This window comes from Dipodomys spectabilis, unplaced genomic scaffold (genome assembly GCF_019054845.1).
Source record: "Dipodomys spectabilis isolate Male_0828 unplaced genomic scaffold, ASM1905484v1 ptg000188l, whole genome shotgun sequence".
Lineage (NCBI taxonomy): Eukaryota > Metazoa > Chordata > Mammalia > Rodentia > Heteromyidae > Dipodomys > Dipodomys spectabilis.
In genome coordinates this window covers 4,156,357-4,176,779 of record NW_024870865.1, presented here as the reverse complement: position 1 = coordinate 4,176,779, position 20,423 = coordinate 4,156,357, and the positions used below count along the sequence as shown (strand labels likewise).

Genomic DNA, 20,423 nt, shown 5'->3' with positions numbered 1-20,423 from the left:
GTCCTGTTAACTTCAGAAAGCAAAGACAAATTCTCCTTTGAAAGATTCTACCAATAGCTCAGATAATCACATTGTTTTTCAAGCTAGACCAAGAGTATCCAAAGTGACAATATCGTATCTTCCTGTGAAGGACAGTTTCTGACTTTTTTAAAAAGAATTTCCCTGTTTCTGAATGGCAACAGAACTAGGGATCTGCCTTCTTAATACAACTCACACCTATTCCACATGAAGAAGGCTAACAAGAATGACTGCCTAGTGACAAAACCACACATAAAAGGATTGCAGGTTTACAAGCTATCAAAAATAGATATAGCCTGGTGCCAGCGGCTCACGCCTGTAATCCTAGCTACTCAGGAGGCTGAGATCTGAGGATCATGGTTCAAAGCCTGCCCAGGCAGAAAAAGTCTGTGAGACTCTCATCTCCAATTAACTACCAACGAAACCAGAAGTGGCACTGTGGCTCAAGTGGTAGAAGGCTAGCTTTGAGCTGAAGAGCTCAAGGAAAGCACCCAGACCCAGAGTTCAAGCCCCACGACCGACAAAAAAAAAAAAGCTATGTGCAGTAATAATGTTCCCTTGAAACCATATACTTTCCTTCCAATACTTAATTACATAAATGTGTAGCAAATTAAAATCTAACATATTTATGAAAGATAAATATAAATATAGGTTGAGTATCCCTAATCTGAAACCCCAAATAGCCCTAATCTGGAACTTCCTATAAATTCATATAACATATCAAAAGTTTTTCTCAATTCTAATCGTCAGAAGAAGGATGCTCACCCAAAGAAGTTTTTACAAAAATTTCAAAATCCACAAGGTGCAAAAATCAGAAGTTTCTGGTCTCAAGCCAGGCTTGGTGGCTCACACCTGTAATCCTAGCTCAGAAGGCAGAAATTATCACTATTCAAAGCCAGTCGGTCAATGGGTATTTACCTGAACAGGATTGACAAATTTTCCTTCAATCTTCATGATGCTAGAGGTTTCCAGGTCATCTGGACTAAGGGAGAAAGTCAACTCAGATTCTCTCTCTATGGGGATCTTCTCCAGTTTAAACTGAATGGTAGTATTATTCAAGATGTGAAAAGCTGGGAGAAGAGAGAAGAAATGAAACGATAAACATTAATATCTACCATGTTATATTGATGATTAAATATCATGGATTTAAAACAGAGTCCATGAGTTACTGTTCAACCAGAACCAGAGGGCATGGGGTCTATGCAATAAGTGGAGGGGGCGGGGGAGGGAAGGAAAGAGAAGAGAGGAGAAAAGATGAGAAAGAGAAAGAGAGGGAAGGAAGAAGGAAAGAAGAAAAAGGAAATTGTAGTGACATGCTCTATTTTGAAGCTTCAAAATATGACACAATAAGCGGTTGGGCATAGTGATACACACCTATACTTCCAGCTACTCAAGAGGCAGATCTTGGGAGGGTTAAAGTTCAGCCCAGGTTAAAAAAAAAAGTTAACAAATCTCATTCAACAGGATGAGCATTGTAGTACATACCTATAAATCCTAACTATGGAATTTCTTTTTTTGGGGGGTCCGGTCGTGGGGCCTGAACTCTGGGCCTGGGCACTGTCCCTCAGCTCTTCAGCTCAAGGCTAGTGCTCTATCACTTGAGCCACAGCGCCACTGCTGGCTCTTTTCTTTTTGCTTATGTGGTGCTGAGGAATCAAACCCAGGGCCTCATGCATGTAAGGCAAGCGCTCTACCACTGAGCCACCTTCCCAGCCCCTGGAATTTCTTTACCAGTAAGTACAACCAGGCTTTAGAGCTTACCTGACCTCTGTGCATGCCAAGACTAACAGACCTGACTGTATATAGCAGACTGGATCCAGAATACAAATTCAGAATTTCATTCCCAGAACCCTGGGCCAAACCACAACAGAAGATGGCCAAACAGCAAAGGAGAACATATTGTCCTACTCTATTTATATTCACCTCTTCAGCTATCCTGGGCTATAATACTTAACTAGTTAAAGTTTGCAATTTAGAATTAAGAACATCGATACAATGAACCAGTCTGACCAGTATCCTCACAGAGCGCACCCATGGGTAAGCAGCACTGAAGAAACAAAATTCTTACTTTGCAAATATGACATCGAATGGCAAAGGATGAAGACAAATGGAGCAAGCTACTATGAGGCATGATACTAAAGTTCTACTATGAGTTCCTCAAATACAATCTGAGGCTTATTCGTGGGGGGAGGGGGGGCCTTATTCGTGTGTGTGTGTGTGTGTGTGTGTGTGTGTGTGTGTGTGTGTGTGTGTGTGTGTGTGTGTGTGTGTGTGTGTGTGTGTGTGTGTGTGTGTGTGTGTGTGTGTGTGTGTGTGTGTGTGTGTGTGTGTGTGTGTGTGTGTGTGTGCTCACCCGTGCATGACAGTTCTAGAGCCTGAACTCAGAGCTTGGACACTGTCCCTGAGCTTTTCTACTCAAGGGTAGCACCCTACCATTTGAGCCACAACTCTACTTCCAGCTTTTTGTTGGATAATTGGAAATAGGAGGCTCATCAACTTTTCTGCCCAGACTGGCTTTAAATGGAAATCCTCAGATCTCATCCTCCTGAACAGCTAGGATTACATAGGCACCTGGCTAGAAACAGCTTTTGTTGCTATTTTTAGCCAACTACTATATGAGCTGGGTTTTGAACCTTTCAACTGAATCAAACAGAAGTCTGCTGCTCCTCACCTTGACCTCTATGCAAAGATTCAAAAAAATCGTGTCTGGTGAAATACGCTTCCTCCTGGCTGTTAGCACTGGCAGACCCAGAGGGCAGGCAACATGTCCGATTGACTTCTGATCCAGCGCCATCTCTGCTGGCCAACTGGGTACAATTTAAAGAATATAACTTAATGTCTTTGATCTCCACCTGCAAACGGTCACTTCTGGATTCATCATCACCAGCCACAAAATTCTGGATGAATATCTGTCCTAGGTGTCCCACCAATAACTCAGGGCTCCCAGGCTTCCGGGGAATGGAGACAACTGGTGACTCAATGTTGATGTTCAAGATAAGCTTCACTGTGTCCGAGTGAGGCGAAGCAAAGCCAAACCCATGCGTCTCGTCCTCCTCCAGGAAAAAGGGCTCCCGGGTCTTTCTTGGCATTTCAAAGAGGGACACCATCTCGCTGTACTCGGCTGTCTTGGTAGCTAAGACGGTGGTGACTTTGGTGGCCGCACTTTTCAGCATACTTCGAAAATTTTCTTCCAGTTCATCCATGGATAATGTCAACTCCTTTAAGAACTTGGCAGAATGGTTGTAATGCAAGGAAGCCATCTTCAGGTTGAGAAAACATTCCTGCTTGGATTTCTCAACAAATGTGAAACTCAAAGCTTCAGTCAGGGCTGCGTCTTCCGCTCTAACAAACACAGATTCAAAGTAGCCGATGTCACTGATGATATTTTCGTAGCCCACAGAATTCCCAATGCTGACAACATACTGGTTCTTAACATTCTCTTGTGTCAGGTCCATAAGCTGCAAACAGCCTAAGGAGCCATTCACATCGAACGTGCTGCCCATTGACACGTTAACCTTGGTGCCACCTATGCTCGCCGTGGCAATTTTCCGGCCATGTTTGTCCCCATTTGCCATTCCCACTGTCCGAAGGAGAAGCAGGTTAAGCCTGTGGATTTCCACCGCAACCTCCGTGTTCTGTTCATAGGTAGACTGGTAAGTTCCTTGCTCACTAAAGCTTCTTTCTAAATCAGTCATTAAAGGCTGAGGACTCAAATCATCTTTCTCCTTGGGGAAGGATTTTTGAAGGAAACCAATCAACTCCACAATTGTCTCTGGATTTAAGATAATATCCAAGTTGTTCACCTGCAGAGAAACCACTTGAAGCGTGCTATCTAAGCTCATGGACGGGCACTCAGAACTCACAAACTGATACTCCAGCTTAATGAGGGACTCTTGCTCTTTGGTGAGGATCTTTTCCAGGGAAACACTTGTTGCTGATCGGTCATTCACAGAGGCCATATCGGTAACCATGTGAGGTCCAGAGACAGGAGACTGGGCCCTGCTGTCCCGCAGGCTTCCTGTTGGAATATCAAAGCTCAAGTTCTTATGAGAAGCCATCAAAAGGTCAAAATCAGCACCATAGGTCTGCATGGTGTCCACCAGGAGCAATCCATGAACAGTGAGGGAGACTTCAGCATCATAAGGCCTCTTCACAAAGTGAGCATTGGTACCAAATACTTTGAGCACAGAAATGTAGCGGCCATTGCTCTCCACACCAAGCTGCATACAGTTAACTTTAAATTCAGCCAGGAGGAGCTGTGACTCTACCAGAACCTCGCGTGTGTGCTGCTCCAGCATCACAATGCTTTGGGTTAAGTTCATTACTGAGTCCTGCAGGCTTCCCCGCTGACCTTCTTGGGGGAAAATCTTCTCTTTGATCTGAGTGTCCGAAGTCTTCATTTCTGGTGTGGTGAGGAGAGCGAAGCAGTTCTTCAGGGCAGATATCTTATCTTCGTTGATGTGGATTTTTAAATCTGGCAAGTTGCCTGAAAGCACAGCCCCTGGGTATTTGGGGTCTGAGGTATAAATTAGCCTCCGCTCTAACTGTAGATGAACATTGAATTTCTCTACCACATGGGTGGGCCCCACATCGATGTCCTGGACATGCTTCCAATTGTCTTTCACTCGTCCCACCATGATCTGGAGGTCCATAAATGACAAGGAATACCGCTCGTACATCTTGGTACTCATTAAATGGGCCTGAAGCTGCTCCTCGCTGAACTCCACTCCAGAAAAGGGAGGTGTTTTCTTGCTGTTACTGCTGCTTGTCTCCGGGGGTGGAGTACTGGGAGGTGTGGCCAGAGGGGTCTTATACTCATCATCACTAAACTGATTGTCCTCAGAGGCTGACCTGTCCCCACTTTTCCTCCTGGTGTCATCTGCAGGGAAGAAAAAAACAAGAGCGTATTTCCTCTTGCCCTACTCTAGAATCATGAAAATAAGTTTCAACCAACCCCAATTAAAAAAAAAAAAAAAGGATGAAAAGTGAAAGCCCAGCATCTGTATTTACCATGTGTGAAATTACGTTTGGAGACAAAACACACAGAAAAATGCCTGTGAGAAAAGCTGGAGCCCCAGTGGCTCAGAGCTCATGTTGGGGTACAAAGGCTGCCACCTGCTGCCAGTAGTACACTCCCAGCATTGGAGGTGTACTGCCTGGTTGTTCTCTCTCTATGTTTTTCTCTCTATACCTATTTCATACTTTTTCCTTTGCCTCAGTGTTCATTCTCTTCTCCCCATCAAAATGATCAGAAAGAAAAGAGGTCTCATCTGCTTGCTCCACCCAGTATCCAGAGCTCAGACCCAGTTTTAGTGAGCAGAAACCACTCCAAATGTAAAATCCAATAGCTTCAGCCTCTCAATAGACTAGAGGCATGTGCCACCATGCCTAGATGAATTATATGTTTTAAAATGAGAGCCCTATAATAACGAAGCTATTACTTTAAAAGTAACAGGTAAGGGCTCAAAATGTGGCTTAGTTATAGAGTGCCTGCCTACCATGCATGAAGCCCCTGGCTTCAATTCCTCAGTACCACCTAAACAGAAAAGGCCGGGGCTGGGAAGTTGGCTCAGTGGTAGAGTGCTTGCCTTGCATGCATGAGGCCCTGGGTTCAATTCCTCAGTACCACATAAGCACAAAAAGCCGGAAGTGTGGCTCAAATGGTAGAGTGCTAGCCTTGAGCAAAACCTCAAGGACAGTGCGTAGGCCCTGAGTTCAAACCCCAGAACTGGTTAAAAAATAAATAATAAATAAATAAAAGTAACAGGTAAACTTTTATTAAGCTTTCCTTGATGCTCGGGCAGGGCACATGGTCTGGTTTCATGGCCTCACACTGGCACTGACCTTGGCTATTGGTCAACAGCATTCTTCCTAGATCCACAACAACTAATACAGGATTCTTGAACTTGAAATCATCAGGAAATATCACCTGAGGGGCAGAAATATCTAGCCGCACGGACCATCGTTTGCTTTCCTCCTATAAGAATGAAACACAAGTCAGTAACCTGGTTGCTAACTGCTGTGGAGCTCAGCCTTCCTGGAAACCCAAACGGGCACTAGGGTTCCAATCCCTTGGATTACAGCAGGGTTAAAGTGCTGGAGGGTTACGACTATTCTCATAGGCAAATGTCTAAAGTGGAGAGAAAAATTAGCAAACCATCAATTTGGGGAGTTGTTGGTCCTTTGGTTAATGAGCCATAGTTTAAGAAATTTAAGAAGGGGGGAAGGGGGGAGGCTGGGAAGGGAGGTGAAGGGTAAACAAAGGAGGAGGCTGCAATGCTTGGTAAGAAATGTATGCATTTTCCTGCCCATGTAATTGTAACCCCTCTGTACAGTATGTTCTCAAATAAAATAAAATAAAATTTAAAAATAAAAAAATTAAAAAAAAAGAAATTTAAGAAACATTTTGTTGGTTTGGGAATGTGGCTTAGTGGTAGAGTGCTTGCCTAACACACATGAAACCCGGGTTCAATTCCTCAGTGCCACATACACAAAAAAAGCCAGAAGCGGCACTGTGGCTCAAATGGCAGAGTGTAGCCTTGAGCAAAAAGAAACTCAGGGGAGCTGGGAAGATGGCTCAGTGGTAGAGCACTTGCCTTGCATGCATGAGGCCCTGGGTTCGATTCCTCAGCACCACATAAGCAAAAAGAAAAAAGCTGGAAGTGGTGCTGTGGCTCAAGTGGTAGAGCACTAGCCTTGAGCTGAAGAGCTGAGGGACAGTGCCCAGGCCCAGAGTTCAGGACCCACGACCAGACCCAAAAAAAAAATCTCGGGGAATAGCACTGGCTTTGATGTTTGAAAGCAAATAAAACACCAAGGCATGAATTTGGTAATTGTCTTCCTAATTAGCTTCAATTAATGTGGTACAAGTCCATTTCTATAAATACCATCAGAAAGAATCTACTTTGTTCTAAGATAACAAGAGGATAAGCCTGCACCAGTGGTTCACACCTGTAATCCTAGCTACTCACGAGGCTGAGATCTGAGGATTGTGGTTCAAAGCCAGACCCGGCAGGAAAGTCTGTGAGACTCTTTATCTCAATAAAGCACTAGAAAACCGGAAGTAGTGCTGTGGCTCAAGCAGTGGAGCGCTCACCTTGAGCTGAAGAGCGCTGGGACAGCACCCAAGCCCAGAGTTCAAGCCCCGCGACCAAACAAAAACAAAAAAAAAAACCTAAGAGGATAGTAATTCTTACAATTTGTGTATATATACATACATACATACACACACACACAGACACCACAGAGGAAACAGGAAACAGGCCTAGATCTCCATTCTGCACACAATTACCTACATTCTATTCTGAGCATGGGGGTCTGTCCTCCCCAGCTCTGGTACACCACATTCCTAGCCACTCCATCTACTGCTGCATCTCGGCAATGTACTGCTCCTCACAGTCCAGTCAGAAACTGGACTGTGTTGATGACTTTCCTCTCCTTATATAGAATGTCCCATCAGTACCCATCATATGCTGGGACAAAAGCAAGCATCACTGTAGTTGTTGACCTTCTCACAACAGTGAGTAAAGGAAAAAGGGGAAGCTCTGAGGTAAAATATTCTTAGAATACCAGCTCTAGAAAATGGCACACAAACAAATGTTATTCCTGGCACCTGACTTGCTCTATCATTCACTTCTTTTATTAAAACTTCTGTGTTAGCCAGGCACTGGTGGCGCTGGTTAGCTACTCAGGAGGCTGAGCTCTGAGGATTGCGGATCAAAGTCAGCCCGTGAGACTCTTTTTTTTTTTTTTTTTTTTGGGGGGGGCGGTCCAGTCGTGGGGCCTGAACTCTGGGCCTGGGCACTGTCCCTCAGCTCTTCAGCTCAAGGCTAGTGCTCTACCACTTGAGCCACAGCGCCACTCCCGGCTTTTTTCTTTTTGCTTATGTGGTGCTGAGGAATTGAACCCAGGGCCTCAGGCATTCAAGGCAAGCGCTCGACCACTGAGCCACCTTCCCAGCCCCAGCCCTTGAGACTCTTATCTCCAATTAACCACCAGAAAACCAGAAGTGGCACTGTGGCTCAAGTGGCAGAGTGCTAGCCTTGACTGAAGAGCTGAGGGACTGTGCCAAGGCCCAGAGTTCAAGCCCCACAACCTACAAAAAAAAAGGGGTGGTGGGGCTGGGAAGGTGGCTCAGTGGTAGAGTGCTTGCCTTGCATGCATGAGGCCCTGGGTTCAAGTCCTGAGCACCACATAAGCAGGGGCGGAAAAAAAAGCTGGAAGTGGCACGGTGGCTCAAGTGGTACAGTGCTAGCCTTGAGCTGAGGGACTGTGCCCAGGCCCAGAGTTCAGGCCCTACAACCCACCAAAAAAAAAAAAACCCTTCTGTGTTAAAGACCTGGTATTTCTATGTTATGCTAGCTGATCTAGCTGATAAGGAGGTCCTCCTTTTAGTTCCCTAAATTGTTGGGGTTTTTTTTGTTTTTTGTTTCTTTTTCTGGTGGGTCGTGAGACTTGAACTCTGGACCTGGGCACTGTCCCTCAGCTCTTCAGCTCAAGGCGAGCACTCTACCATTTGAGCTACAGCACCACTTCCAGTTTTCTGGTGGTTTATTGGAGGTAAGAGTTTCACGGACTTTTCCTGCCCGGGCTGGCTTTAAACCGCAATCCTGAGATCTCAGCCTCCTGAGTAGCTAGGATTATAGGCATGAGCCACCGGGGCCCAACTAAATTGGTGTTATTGATATGGCAAGTAAAGCTACAGCAGACAGTGAACTTGTCAGGAAAATGCTGTTTCCCTGGCCCTGACAGTGAGGCACTTACAATGAAGTCCCCCACTAGCAACCGGTCCAAGGTTTGTCGGATCTCCGCTTTAGTCTGCATCTTCAGCTTGTTATACTGTTTTCGAGCTGCTTCAGCCACTCTCAACTCAAGTTCTGATTGATAACCAAAACCTGAAAAATTGGAACAAAGAGAGAATCAGAAGACTCCAGCAGCTCTGCACAAAAACACTGCCATGGCTAGTCTCACCAAGACTTCCCACCACAGCTGAAATAAATAAACAAACAGAAATTAGTAGGAAAACACCTGTGACCCCAAATGACCAAGCATATACAGAGCACAGGAATGAGGCATGATGGGTGGCACAACTACAGGGCCAAAGAGGAACATGAGGAACAGGACCTAATTTAGTAAAAGTTCTTGAACCATTTTCCAGAATATTCCAAACCATTACAATTGAAAATCTTACAGAGCAAGAAAAGGCAAGAGTGGACTAAAGGACAGTTCTTACTTTTTACAACAGAAAGAATAGCATTTTGAAGGAAATGCCTCATTATTCTAACAGGGAATGCTGCTATTTACAGGAAGTCTCCACTGTTGGGCAAAAGACTAGAAATTCATTGTTATATTGCAGGGAAATAAGTACATTGTCACCGGACTGGGAGAAGCCCCTTTGGGAAAACATTCCTTTCAGTCTGTCTATAAAGGATTTTTTCCATACTTATCATTTCAAATCTTCTTTGAAAACAAAGGGAGCATCAATGGTATTGAGGATTTTGCAGTATTAAATGCTGCACCAAACAAGTAAAAAAGACCAGTGTTCCTATGATCTAGAAGGATATCCTTTAGTAGTCTTCCTCCATTCACCAAGGAACCACCACCATAATAGAATGTAGAGCATGAAATATTGCCCACTAAAAGGACACAAGGACACTGATGGCTCCGGGAGAAGACAGCATCCTAGGTTCTAGGGACAGCCTTGCCCACCTACTTGCAGGCCTCTACATTCTCAAACCATTCAAATGCTTTATAACATCGTCCAGAGTACCAGAAATGCCAAGATTTTTTTTAAGTAACATAAGATCAAACAAACAAAAAATTTAACCTGAGGTATGAACCTTTCCCTTGTAGAAAAAGTCTGCTACTTTTTTAATAGCCTGCGGATTGTAGATGATGTTCAGAGGCCTCGTGCTGACATTTAACCGCCTCTCAAAATGACTGTGTGCTGGATTTCTCTCATACAGCATCTCAAAAACTGGGTCGTCCGGGTCTGCAGCTGAAAGAAAGAACTGTAGAATGAAAAATGGAACACAGCAAAAACAATCACCTTATTCTTACCAGTGCTGTGAGAAATTCTGCAAAAAAGATATTTTCTTAATTGTTTTCCAATCAGTCCACAATTACGCAACTTTTTAAAATGGAGAGTCTAATAAGGTTTGGCTCTTTTGAACAAAAATCATTAAGGCTGGGCTACTGAACTGTACTGCTCTAAAATGGAAAACACACCCCAGAGGCCCAGCAAGGCTGTCACAGTTATACACAGGTTAAAAGTAGCACTTGGCTGCCTCCATGGATCCAAAGACAAACCACTTTACCCAAAGCAGAAAACACTCTCTTCTATGACTGATCAAGATTACTGATCTGGAAAAAGGGTGTTTTGAAGGAGCTTTAAGAACACAGAATAAGCTGGACAGAGGTGGCTCACACCTATAATCCTAACAACTCAAGAGACTGAGATCTAGGATCAAGGTTCAAAGCCAGCCCAGGCAGGGAAGTCCATGAGACTCTTATCTCCAATTAACCACCAGAAAACCAGAAGTGGCGCTGTGGCTCAAAGTGGTAGAGCACTAGTTTTGAGCAGAAGAGCTCAGGGACAGCGCCCAGGCCCACGACTGACCAAAAAAAAAGAATAAATTACCAGGGTATTGGTCACTTCTGTCTGCAGATGTAGTTTGGAGACCAAATGACTGTGAGACTCTGCCAACTTCTTTTTGCTGTTAAATATTAAAAAAGAAAATCCATCAATGGGAAGGCAAGAGGGGATGGTGTACTATAGATACACACTCTTACCCCTTAGTGTGGGATGGACCAAAACTCACTTCATACCAGATTAATGAGTACTTGCACACTTATTCAGATTTGTGCTTTTTTCCAAACCTCATAAGACCAAGTCTTTCTCTTCTCAGAGACCAGTATGCTACTTGGCACTCAGCAAATCTAACAAATTGCTAAATGAAAATTAAGCATTAAGAATGCCCTCTCATCCTCTCCTAAACAATCCCCCATCTCCCTAAAAAATAATTATGGACAAAGTCAAAGACTATTCGACCATTTCAACCATACTTCAGCCAACTTAGTAAGATTAAAGATCTTCAACAATCAAATATATATGTACATACATATATGCACATACACAGAGAAAGAGAGAGAGAGAGAGAAAGAGAAAGAGAGTAAGAGAAAGATTAGGGCCAGGCACTGGTGGCTCACATCTCTAATCCTAGCTAGTCAGGAGGCTGAGATCTGAGGATCTAGGTTTGAAGTCAGCCTAGATAGAAAAGTCCATAAGATTCATCTCTAATAACTCACCAAAAAAGCTGGAAGTACAGCTCTCAATTGGTAGTGCTAGCCTTAAGGAAAAAAAAAAACCCTCAGGGATAGCATCTAGGCCCTGAGTTCAAGCCCCAGGACTAACATACACATATACACATACAAAATAGTCACACTGAGAAAATTTGGAGAGTAATCTTAGCTACTCTAGAAGCTGAGCTCCAAGGGTATCAGCTCAAAACAGCCAGAGCAAAAAGTCTATGAAACTCTTATCTCCAACTAACCAGCTAAAAACCCGAACTAGAAGCGTAGCTCAAGTGGTAGATTCATCAGTCTTATGCAGAAAAACCAGTGAGAGTACAAGGCCCAGAATTCAAGTCCCAGTACCAAAAAAAAGTAAATCTGAAAGAACGGGAGGAAGGGAGGGAAAGAGAGAGGGAGGGAAAGTTAGTTCCATTTATCAATGACACTGGGGATGTCACTCAACTGGTGGAGTGCCAGCCTAGCAAGCACGAGGCTCCTGAATTCAATCCCCAGCACAGGGAGAAAAAAAAAAAGAATTAAATTATCCCCTGACAATGCCTACAGGTCAAAATGAATAAAATTGACTGATAGAAAAGATATTCAGACATTGACCTTGAAATGCAAAAACATGGTGCTTACAGCATTTTCTTTCAAAACAGATCCAACTATTCCATGGTAACTTCAACATAGGTAGGGAAGAGGCAAAGCCACAGACCTCATTAACATTTGTTCTCCAACAAATTTAAGAAGGTATCTAGTCCCAGCCTGTCTGCCTCAAGATGATCACATATCAGAATAAATCAGGTTAATATTACACTTTGTCTACCTACAACACACTGTTCACTAAACGCACAGATGCTGGCCACAATACAATACACACCGGATTAGGGAAGACCAAAAGAGGAAACATGGTTCCTTCCGTGGCCAGGTCTCGGAGGAACAGTCCACCCAGCCGGACTGAAAGCAAGGAGGAATTTCTTCGAGGAAGAGATTCTGCTAGTAGTTTTACATCTACAAAAGATAAATGTGAGCCATGTTATGAGTGAAGGCATGCGACCATGATGTATAAGTTTCTAAAAACATCAGATAATGTATTTACAGAGTACTAGCTCAGGAACAGCACTGTCAATGAGCTCAAGCCTCAGTATTGGCACAAAAAAAGAAAAGTGCTGTTTCATGAAATAAAAAAAACTGAGATTTCCTCACCACCATCTGAATGTTTAGTTACACATCATTAATTCGAAGTCACAAAGAGCAATCAGATACAGTAGACCCTCATTTAGTCACACTCCCATGGTATAGTCGCCTACTTACCTTCCAAATTTGCCAACCCCAAAATCAGGACTCATGGCACTTTTTGGTCATTAAGAGGGAACAAGTCAAAAAAATTATTGAGTCACTCAACATAATCAGTCTCAAGTAAGTTCAGAGTAGACAGTGCTCTGCCCCATGGGTTAGCTGTCATGCTGGTCTATTTAGAATTCTGGGTTTATATATTTTTGCTTGCTTTTTTTTTGTTGTTCATGATTTTGCCGTTTGCAATCACTGTGTAGGGCTGGAGGTGTGGCTCAGTGATAGAGCTCTTTCCTAGAATGTACATGGTTTCCAACCACAGAACTGCTAGACAAATAAACAGGCCAATGTACTGTTGAAGCTTGAGGCTATAATGTGCATACACAGATTAGTTTTACATAGGAGCATTCGATTAGATTTGTTCAGACAGGAGTGACAGTGCTGTAGGACCTGAGTTCAAAAGAATGAATCAGCAACAGCTCTATATTAAAAATGTCTTCAAACACAAACTCATATTTGAAAAAAAACAACTCACGTACTGGTGGGTCAATGACTGTTATGACCAGGGGCTCACAGGAAGCCAACCCTGAATTTTCTCAAGGTCCAGAGGAGCATGAGTGTTTGGGCTTTCTTTTTTTTTTTTGTAGGTCGTGGGGCTTGAACTCTGGGCTTGGGCACTGTCCCTGTGCTCTTCAGCTCAAGGCAAGCACTCTACTGCTTGAGTCACAGCACCACTTCCGGTTTTCTGGGGGGGGGGGGGGGGGGGTATTGGAAATAAGAGTCTCGTGAACTTTCCTGCCCGGGCTGGCGAACTGGCTTTGAACCGTGATCCTCAGATCTCAGCCTCCTGAGTAGTTAGTATTACAGGCGTGAGCCACTGGCGCCCGGCTTGGGATAACTTTCTAACTATAATTTTGACAGATGAGGGAGAATCAAATAGAAGCAGGCACAGAGAGGAGGAGCAGCTAGCTTCTCCTGTCAGTACCTGAAAACTCCAGCTGCATGAACGCGCTTTCGTCCACCTGAGGAGCTCCTTGTTCCTTGTGTAACAGAGTCACTGTACCACGCTGCAGTTGTAAATTCAGTTTGGCAAAGACGTGATCTCGCTTTGTGTACGTGTTCATACATGATGCATCTGCAGTAGGGTCAAAAAACTCCTCGGTGCCTGCAAGGCAAGAACAGACTTGGAGAGAAAACGTGGAAGAACAGAGCAAGTATAGTCTGCTACCCTGGGGCTTCTGAACCATATTCCTTCTTACAGATAGAACACTAAAGACGATGGAAGACTATTTGTTAACATAAGATGACCTTGTTTTGTAAGGACTCTTGTCAACTTATGATCAAACCAGAAAGTACAACAAAATACAATCAATACAAGACAATGCTGTCCAATAGAGAGAGAGTCTGTGCTTACGGTCACTGGGCACAGTGGTTACTGACCCTATGAGGCTGTTAAGCACACATGGCACATGGCTAATGTGGCTATTGCAATGAAAAAACTGGACTTTCACTTTTATTTAACTTTACTGAATTTAAATAGTCTTTTTGTGACTAGACATCATTTTGGGCAGCTCAGTTTTAAAGAAAACCTCCACAACCCAGACCTAACTGTGAACACCTACAGTAAACTAAGGTACACTAAGAAAACTCTCAAATTTAAAGGCTTGCTGTCATCTTCCCCAGCCCTGGGAAATCCACATTTAGGTAAACCTATCATTCTATATGTAACAACAAGATACATTTTATCTATAGACTCTGAAAGTCCTTAAGGATTTGCAAATGTTTTCTAATATTTTATAATGTTTTGTTAATCCTTTAAAAAAACTGCCTATCCATATAGGAAACACTGTTTACTTTTTCACAGTAAAAAGCAACTTCACTAGGAAGATGAAAATGATAGAACTGGGGGGAGGATGGGAAGGGATGGGAAGGGGAAACAAAGGAGGAGGCTACAATGCTTGATAAGAAATGTACTCATTGTGGGAGGGAGGGGGGAGGCTGGGAAGGGAGGTGAAGGGTAAACAAAGGAGGAGGCTGCAATGCTTGGTAAGAAATGTATGCATTATCCTGCCCATGTAATTGTAACCCCTCTGTACAGTATGTTCTCAAATAAAATAAAATAAAATTTAAAAAAAAAAAAAAAAGAAATGTACTCATTATCTTGCCCATGTTATCGTAACCCCTCTGTACAGTATTTTTACAATAAAAAAATAAAGAAAAAAAGAAAAAAAAGAAAATGATAGAACTAAGTTGAAATAGCTGGATTGCAGAAGGGTCTGAAATTTTCCTTTAATGTCTTCCAAAGTTCAGGCTACTACTTATATGGCTGGGACTTCTTCAGACCTTTAATCTTAGCCTGGAGTTGAGCAGCCACATGGTTTAATTTCTCTCATCATTCCCAGACTCCAGACAAGACTGGTCCTTTAAGTCAGCAAGTGTATCACTGGTTAACAATCTCTGTCACTGGAGGCTTTGGAGTTTTTTCTATCATATATAGGCACAAGACACAGCTCAACTGCATATATCAACACTGTTTACTTTTACATAATGATTTTTGCTAGTATATCTTTCTCTTTGAGTTAAAAAAAATAACTTGAGCCAGGGCGGGGGCGTCGGTGGCTCATGCCTGTAATCCTAGCTACTCAGGAGGCTGAGATTTAAGGATCGAAGTTCAAAGCCAGTCAGGGCAGAAAAGTCCATGAAACTCTTATCTCCAATAAACCACTAGAAAACCAGAAGTGGCTCAAGCGCTAGAGTGCTTGCCTTGAGCTGAAGAGCTGAGGGATAGCGCCCAAGCCCAGAGTTCAAGCCCCATGACCAACTAAAAATAAATAAATAAATAAAAATAACTTGATGTCTTCCAGTCTTGGCTCATCTTCTGGTTCTGACCATGGCAGCCTGCTAAGTGCACTTCCCAAGTCACCAACTAAATTAGACAGAGCAATGACTTTTTGGCTCCCTTTCTCCATACAGGGCCAACAGTCTACTCTCAGCATGGAACAGTTACCAAAGGTGGACTACAACCCTTCTGCACCCACCGCTTTTAAGAATAAAAGGGACCAAAGTTATTTTAGGGAGGAAATGAGGCAGGCTACACAGATGAGACAAAGCAATTGTATTATTTTTAACAAGTATTAAGAGGGCCAGATCAGAAATTACAATCGGGAAGTAAACTGAATAAGGCAGATAAACTCCTCTCTCACCAAAACCATTGTCTGAAGGAGTCAAGTGACTGCAGCATAAAAGGTATAAAAGCCACAGATGAGAACTGCAATTCTGAGTTTAACTCCTATTTTCTGCATGAAGAACATGAAATGTTTTTCATTTCTCCCTACTTTAACTGTTATACTAATAAATAAATCTTTACTAAAATTTTAAAAAGTACCTCTTGACTGGAATCCAAGCTTTGGAGTTCAAAATTTGTGAACGTTCTCAAATTTAATTGGCTGACAACAGCTGCCCAAAACTATGCCAGTGTTCCTATTTATTAATGGAGTTCACAGAACTCCATGTTTACAAATATGTCTCCTCTCTGCCCCTATGAACATGAAACAAACTGCTTTCTAAATGTCTCCTTTGTTTAATTTGAAAACAACCATGGGCTACTCCCTCCACTATATAGCAAAGGGGCAAGCCCAGGCCAGCATACCCAGGATCTCTTCCGGGATCCACTGCTCATGGGGCTCAGCAGACAGTCCTTCCACCGCTTTCCCCTCAGGGCTCTGCTGCCCATACCAGCCGCCCCAGCCAGGAAACCAGGACTGCAGGTATTGCAGCATCCCACTGCCTCCGCTGGCATCAGGGTCCCCAGGAGAGGTTCCTGGAGAGTCAAACTGAGGCTCCCGTAGACTCTGTATAATCACAAAGGAGAGATGTGAGCACCTGAAAGTAGTAAAAGCTGTGATATGGCCAGGTCCTGGTGACTCACACTTTTAATCCTAGCTAAGATCTGAGGATCACAGTTCGAAGCCCGCCTGTGCAGAAAAGTCCACAAGACTCTTAGCTCCAATAAACTACTCAGAAAAAGCCAGAAGTGGTACTGCGGCTCAAGTGGTAGAACACCAGACTTGAGCAAAAAGAAGCTCAGAGACAGTGCCCACTTCCTGAGATCAAGCCCCAGGACCAACAACGACAACAAAAAAAGCTGTGCCCAGACAGAAACTTTTCAAAGTTGAAGCATTCAGGATTCCTCACCTCTGCTAGTTCTTCCTGCTTATAAAATCGATCATGAACCAGTTCTCGAAGAATCTTCAATTCCTCAAAGCTCTGTTCCTCCTCAATCCGACAGATTTCTTCCTGTTTGGGTGAAAGCAAAACAAACAAACAGAATGCAGACATTACAGTTCTTGAGAACTGGACACACACACACACACACACACACACACACAGAGCCAAGGAGCCAACTGCCTGGACACTTCACTGATGGAGACACAGAAACAAGATAAACAGCTAGTTCCATGACTGGTGCTGCTGTCCACAACAAGATTTCCCTGTAATTCAACAGACTGTATTGGTCCTTAAAACTCCAATAACACAAGGAGAAAGGCCACAGATCAGTGGGTCCACACACTGCCACAATATCCAACTCTGAACACAGCACCCATGCTGTTCACTAAGTACTTCCTCTGCCTCAGCTCAATCAGAGGAGCAGATACCTGGGGAAACTGAGGGCACCAAGTGTACACAGTAGTTACCCCTTTCCCAGCTCCCTCATGTTTCACACGGCATATTATCAATGACGTGGTCACTAATAAAAAGCTAGTTAAGTAAATAAAGAGCAATGATAACCAGCCACTTGCCAAGTTAGAAAAGTAATAGAACTGGAAGTGGCGCTGTGGCTCAAGTGGTAGAGCGCTCACCTTGAGCGCAGGGACAGCGCCCAAGTCCAGAGTTCAAGCCCCACGACCGACAAAAAAAAAAAAAGAAAAGTAATAGAACTAGCTAGAAAAGTAGAGCTAGCCATCTGGAACTGTTTTTGTATCCTAACATTAAAAAAAAAGTTAACTATGTTTACTTGGTAAGTAAATCATAGAGGTGATTTAGATTTTCTCTCCTTCCATCTCTGTCTGTACCCTTAAGAAACTATCCAAGGACTGGGAGTATAGCTTAATGGTAGAGTGCTTGCCTAGCAGGCATGAAGCCCTGGGTTCAATTCCTCATTACCATATAAACAGAAAAAGCCAGAAATGGAGCTGTGGCTCAAGTGGTAGAGTGCCAACCTTGAGCAAAAGAAGCTCAGAGACAGTGCACAGGCCCTGAGTTCAAGCCCCAGGACTGGCAAAGAAAAAAGGAAGGAAGGGAGGAAGGGAGGGAGGGAGGGAGGAAGGAAGGAAGGAAGGCTATCCACTCTTACTATGTAATTGATTCCATCCTTCTCATAGGCCCCTGTGTCAGTACCATGCCTGACATGACAAAGGCATTAACTGATGTCAGGGTGTTGGCAGGAAAGGTGAGGACCCCACAGGATGCAGCACTTTACTGCATACTAACACACAGTGGGTGTGGGCTTCCCTGAAGGGAAGGTACTGTCTCCTTTCCACTGGAAGGGTCCACTAAAGAAATGATTCCTTAGCAGATACTACCTGAGCCAAATATTATGGATGGCCTAAAGCACCACTTCAAAAACTGATGTTGACAAAAACAAATCAATGAACAAAGCAATTCCTGCCACCCCTAGAAGATGACAGGCAAACACACCAAGGGCGAGGAGGACCCCTCAAGGACTCCGTGGTTCTGGAGTCTCTAGCCCACAGATAATTCAAATGTGGCAGCTAGCGTTCTGCTTCACCTGGATCATCAAAAACCCAAGAGCAGGGCTGGGAAGGTGGCTCAGTGGTAAAGCGCTTGCCTTGCATGCCTGAGGCCCTGGGTTCGATTCCTCAGCACCACATAAGCAAAAAGAAAAAAGCCAGAAGTGGCACTGTGGCTCAAGTGGTAGAGCGCTAACCTTGAGCTGAAGAGCTGAGGGACAGCGCCCAGGCCCAGAGTTCAGGCCCCACTACCGGACCAAAAAAAAAAAACCCAAGAGCAGCAAATTCAGCTGTGATTAGGGAAAATGAAGGCCAAAGTTCACAGGGTTAGTTACAAACTTTGTTAGAACTAGGATCAAAATTTGAAAAGACACAGGAAATCACAGGAAATTCTCTCTATACCCAGCACAAATAACTATAGAGAGGTGTGGCCAAAAAGGGCTGGCAGCACTGTGGCCATCTTTTCCTCCCTGTCCCTGGCTCTCCTCAGGCATCAGTGAAGGATGCTTCTGGCCAAGGTGAGGCTAATGACCTTCTTCTAAGATTCTCCCACTCTACTAAAACCAGATCTATCCTGGGAAGAGATGCAGCTTAAACTTATTTCTTCATACATCCTACTTTCTTCCGTCTCTGAGAGAACATTATCCTCTGAATATAAACAAGAAACAGAGCAGTCCACTCACCTTCTCATCTGCAGATAGAACACCGCCTTTTAATTTGTTGAAATATTTGTCAGTGTAAAATACAGCATCACGGGCACGGTGCAACAAGAAGTCCCAGGTGCAGCGCTTCCTCTGCTCTCTGATCTCATACAAATTAGCATTCAGCGCAAAGTACCACCATTCTCGGCAGCTAAAATCATGCACAACAATGCAATGTGTTACTTGTCAAAATAAAGCCACTCTGGTCATCAGTCCAATACAATCCATATAACACTGTCCTTTTCTTCTTTTTTGTTTGGTTGTGGGGCTTGAACTCGGACCTGGGCACTGTCCCTGAGGTTTTTCGCTCAAGACTAGCACTCTAACATTTTGAGCCACACTTTTCTGGTGGTTAACTGGAGATAACTGGAAGTGGTGCTGTGGCTCCAAGTTGTACAGCACTAGCCCTGAGTGAAAAAGCTCAAGGATTGCGCCCAGTTCCTGAGTTTAAAGCCAAAGAGATACAAAAAATAAAAATAAAGAAAGAAAATAAATATGAGAGACTACTCTGAATAGAAGAACTGAGCATGATTACACTGTCATCCAGCTATGTCGGGAAGTGAAAAACTGGAGGATTATAGACCAGGCACACACCTAGGCAGGAAGCAAGACCCAATCTCAAAAATAACCAGTGGGAAAAAAGAACTGGATCCATGGTACAGTTGTAGAGCATCTGCCTAGAAAATATGAAGTCCTGAATTCAAACTCAGTACCTCAAAAAAGAAATAAATAAAAATCAACAATGACATTTTATGGCCCTTAAACATTATTTCTATGTTCCACAGGTAATACATTCAGGTGGTTTAAAATGTAACCCACTGCACCAAAGTTAAGCCAACCTGTATCTCTAATCACAGGTAAAGGGTGATGAGACACTCTTGCCGTCCACGAAAAACAAAGGTGCTACAAAGAGTGCTTTACATACAACACAGGTACGTCCTTACTTCTTGGAAACTGCCACCTTGGGTTTCCACTTGCGGAACATCACCTGCCTCTCCTTCCGCTCCAGCTCCTTGAGGAATTCCATGATTTGCCGGTACTGCAGCTTTATATTAGATATTAAGAGATACTAGATTAGAATAATACATTTGGCCAGGAGCCAATAGCTCAGGCCTACAATCCTAACTACTAAGGAGGCTGAGACGTCCATGAAACTCATATCTCCAACTAACCACAAAAAAGGCCAGATGTGGTGTTGTGATTCAAGTGGTAAAGTGCTAGCCTTGAATAAAAATAGCCCAGGGACAGCGCCCAGGCCCAGAGCCCAAACCCCAGAACCACCCACTAAGACCTATATAAAAAAAAATAATTCATTGATAATAATTTATCTGAAATTACATTAATTTATGTAAACAGAAAGTGGGTTTTA

General features: G+C 43.6%; 1 protein-coding gene across 1 annotated transcript in view; it reads right to left on the bottom strand.

Moving 5' to 3' along the window:
• Vps13d (vacuolar protein sorting 13 homolog D) overlaps positions 1-20,423 on the bottom strand; it is a 237,077-nt gene that overhangs the window by 191,061 nt on the left and 25,593 nt on the right. Inside the window, exons 9-20 of the mRNA XM_042695737.1 lie at positions 19,999-20,099; positions 19,037-19,205; positions 16,798-16,899; positions 16,253-16,454; positions 13,589-13,768; positions 12,191-12,321; positions 10,658-10,733; positions 9,845-10,015; positions 8,782-8,912; positions 5,863-5,995; positions 2,690-4,897; positions 937-1,088 (exon numbers count right to left, since the gene is read on the bottom strand). Of these exons, the coding sequence (XP_042551671.1) occupies positions 937-1,088; positions 2,690-4,897; positions 5,863-5,995; positions 8,782-8,912; positions 9,845-10,015; positions 10,658-10,733; positions 12,191-12,321; positions 13,589-13,768; positions 16,253-16,454; positions 16,798-16,899; positions 19,037-19,205; positions 19,999-20,099 (3,756 nt within the window). The remainder of the gene's footprint in view (positions 1-936; positions 1,089-2,689; positions 4,898-5,862; positions 5,996-8,781; positions 8,913-9,844; positions 10,016-10,657; positions 10,734-12,190; positions 12,322-13,588; positions 13,769-16,252; positions 16,455-16,797; positions 16,900-19,036; positions 19,206-19,998; positions 20,100-20,423) is intronic.